We start from the raw sequence: 3,417 nt of genomic DNA, 5'->3' as shown, positions 1-3,417 counted from the left end.
GCGGCGGAGACCTTGATGATGCGATGTCTATCATATATGCGCTGTGCTCAGTCGTTAATCATCTTGTCTGCAAGTTGTTATGCCAGCCATGATGCGCCGAGGGCTTGAGCTTACTCCGACTGTGTACCGCCGTGGCTGTCCATGCGCACGTGCATGGCGGCTCGCTGATGTAACCCGCACGGGTGAGGCAGGTAGGACGACTGAGCGGCCGCCACAGCAACTTGAATAAGATCGTTACACTCACGTCAGTTTGGGCAGGACCGTCCTCCATGCACGCAGGCCGCCGCCGCAGCGCGTTGCCTCGCGTCACCCGTCCTCGTCGTCCGATGCCGCGCTGCTCCTCCCCGCCCGCAGCCGCCGCGCCTTCGCGCGCCCGCGTCAGGTCCCACCCCGTCCGCCGCCGCGAGCAGCACACAAGAAAACAAAGGAAATGCTTTCAAGTGTGAGTGGATGCCTCGCGAAATACTTCGTTGATACAGGGACAAGTCAAGAACAGCCAGGCGAGGCCCGAATGAGCAGGAAAGCAGGGCACGGGGCGCGTAGGAGCCACGAACTGCAGGCATTGCCACTCTGACGGCCGCCTGCCGGAAGGGTCACCAAGACTGACTGCGCGCCCAGATTGGAGCCAGCCACGGCGCGCCAGCATTCAGGGTGGCCGTGCACGAGGGACAAGGGCCGGTGGAGGGCTGCCCCATGTGACGTCTGCCAGGGACGCAAATCCCTCCTTCAGGACGCGAGGCAGCAATCACATGGCAACCACACGCACAACTTATCATCCGTAACGTGGCAGTCTAGCACCATCAGCATCAGGCGTGTCAGGGCTGCCGTGCCAAACACGTTGAACAACAGTGTGAGCGCACTGATCCCAGCGCGGCTTGAACTTCTCCTTGAGATCACCTTTTTTAAACTCATTGTCTGCGAGCGCATCACCACTGGAAAAAGGACCACAGCGTCCACTGCGGCCGCGCGCAAGCGTATGCGTGGGCCACCCTCACACCTGCAGAGTGTGACACAGGCGCACCCCAACGACACGCGTCCTGAGCCGGGGTTGGGTGAGGAGCTGCACCCGCGGGACATGGCGCAGCACCAATGCCAATGCTGCTACAGTACATGCTGCCTGCATGTGCCGCGACCCCTCCACATCTTTTGGGGACCCTGATGCGCACCCGGCTTTAGCGCAGCGTTGATGATCACGTCCTGTCCATCGTGGAAGCCCCTCAGGCTGTAGCCCTTGTCGTCAGTGGTCGGGTCGGCGCCGTCGATGCTCACCAGCACCAGCCTCTTTGCTGCCAGCACCTTTTTCAGAACCGACACGTGAAGCCTTCCCTTGTACAGGATGGCCGCCAGTGTGAAGTCAAGACCGTCCCCCTTGATGATCAAGTTGACGTTGTCTAGACGATCGACAGCAAGCGGACCTGCGTGCAGTGGAACACAGGGGGTGAAGTCAGCGAGACGTTGCGACACAGCGTGATGAGCAAGAGGGTATTATATAGGCACTGTTGGGTGGCTCAACAAGTGGGGTGGAGTAAGTGGGGGTGGTGCTCAGCAGTTCGTCGTCCCTTCCCCTCTCCGCAGCTGCGGTCCACACGTGCAGGTGCAAGCTGGCCACGGCTCATGCACACTTTCCTGCAAGCTCCTGTCGCAGGATATCAAGAGCGTCCATGTACGCTCACGCTCGCAGTAATGTCAAAGCTGCACCCCGCATGCCGCTGGCCACATGCTGAGCGCTAGCCTCATACAGTGGCATTTGTGGCAAGGTGTGACGCACTGCACGGCTGATGTGACCCCCGCAGCTGGTGCTGCAGAAATTGGTGCTTTTCAAATCATTGCCCATTTCAAACAGGATTTTGAAGATGGGTCGTGCATTACTCCACGGCAGAGTTTGAGGCTCAGCATGTCACGTGCTAATGTCAACGCCCTGCGTATGCTGTGTGCGCAATCCAGCCTCACCTGGCTGCTGCTGCTGCTGCTGCTGCTGCTGCTGCTGCTGCTGCTGCTGCTGCTGCTGCTGCTGCTGCTGCTGCTGCAAAAGCAGCCTCGTTTGGGAAAGTACAACAAGTATCTGCTCCATTGTCACCAGCTCCAGCAGCATAAACTTGCGCTCTTCAAGGTCGTTCACATTGTTGAGGTCAGCCTCCCTTTTGGCAATGTCTTGATTCAATTTTGTAGTTTCCAGCTTGACTTGCGTGATCGCCTGCTCAACACGATCAGCTGCCATTGCGTCCTGCAGCAGAGACTGCAGGGGACTGGGTGAGTGGCTCAGGCGTGAGCAACCTCTGCCCCTGGGGCTGATGGGACAGGATGCTGCTGCTGGGAAACACCTGCAGCAGGGTGCAATTATGAAAGGACATTGAAGAGACGCATGCCGACCAAACCCTGGTGTGCGGGCCACGACAGGCGGACGCGCCAGCACCGCGCTGACATCCAGGACCCAGTCTGTGACCTTACCTGGCAGCGGTGAAGCACTCCTTCAGAGACAGGCTACAGCACAACAAACGGAGAGGGTTACGTGGTCGAGAAGGCCAGGGTAAGCTGCTCGAAGCTGCGAGGGGGCCCAGCGCTGTGCTTGTGCCCGTCGTCTGCTCACAGGCCGTACATGTACTGCACCACTACGGCGTCACCAGAACGGGCCTAAGCGGAACACAGCTTGGCGAAGCCTTGAGGTGTACGCAACTGAAACGAAACCCGGCTTTGTCGCTCATGGGGCCGCGGTCTGCCTTTCACCCAATCTGTGATGCCAGCCAATGTGCAGGGGGCTTGAGCTTATGACAACTGCGTACGGCCGTGGCTGTCCATGCGCACGTGCACGGCAGCTCACTGGCCGCCCACGCCGGTGACAAAGGACGACTAAGCGGCCCCCACAGCACCTCGAAAAAGGTCGTTACAAGCACGTCAGGCCGCTCAGGACCGTCCTCCATGCACGTAGGCCGCCGCCGCAGCGCGTCACCCGTCCTCCGTCGTCCAGTCGGCCTCGCGCTCCTCCCCGCCCGCCGCCGCCGCGCCGTCCCTCGCTCGTGTCAGGTCGTGCACCTCGTCGGCCGCCGCGAGCGCCGCGTCGCGCCGCAGCGCCGCGGCGCGCCGCCCCACAAACTCCAGCACCTCCCCATCCCACTGCTCCCCCAGAAGCCCGTCGTCATCCGCCCGGGCCGTGCCCCCCTCCTCCTCACCCCCATCCAAACCGTCCTCCCCCTCGTCCTCCTCGTCCCACCCCTCTACGCCGCCGGCCGGCCCTTCCCGCGCGCGCCACGCGCCGCCGGCCGAGCTCGCGCCCTCGCCGCCGCCCGCGGGGCCCTGGCCGACTTCGTGGTACTGGCCGGATGCAGCGTCGTACTCCAGAACCGCGATGCCCCGCGTGCCGGCGGTCTTGCTGCGCACCTTCTGCACCTGGATCTCAACCGTGAATCCCATAAACGGCGC

General features: G+C 61.9%; 2 protein-coding genes across 2 annotated transcripts; both read right to left on the bottom strand.

The window, feature by feature from the left end:
- Positions 1-926: 926 nt before the first annotated feature.
- On the bottom strand, positions 927-2,071 carry MNEG_15343 (hypothetical protein; the record flags this gene model as incomplete). Its single annotated transcript, XM_014036187.1, has 3 exons — positions 927-997; positions 1,167-1,415; positions 1,951-2,071. The coding sequence occupies 3 exons, from the start codon at positions 2,069-2,071 to the stop codon at positions 927-929; spliced, it is 441 nt and encodes a 146-aa protein (XP_013891641.1).
- An 872-nt stretch (positions 2,072-2,943) lies between these two features.
- On the bottom strand, positions 2,944-3,408 carry MNEG_15342 (hypothetical protein; the record flags this gene model as incomplete). Its single annotated transcript, XM_014036186.1, has 1 exon — positions 2,944-3,408. The coding sequence occupies one exon, from the start codon at positions 3,406-3,408 to the stop codon at positions 2,944-2,946; it is 465 nt and encodes a 154-aa protein (XP_013891640.1).
- Between the last annotated feature and the right edge of the window lie 9 nt (positions 3,409-3,417).

This window comes from Monoraphidium neglectum (genome assembly GCF_000611645.1).
Source record: "Monoraphidium neglectum strain SAG 48.87 unplaced genomic scaffold scaffold05244, whole genome shotgun sequence".
NCBI lineage: Eukaryota > Viridiplantae > Chlorophyta > Chlorophyceae > Sphaeropleales > Selenastraceae > Monoraphidium > Monoraphidium neglectum.
This window is presented reverse-complemented; position numbering and strand designations above follow the sequence as displayed.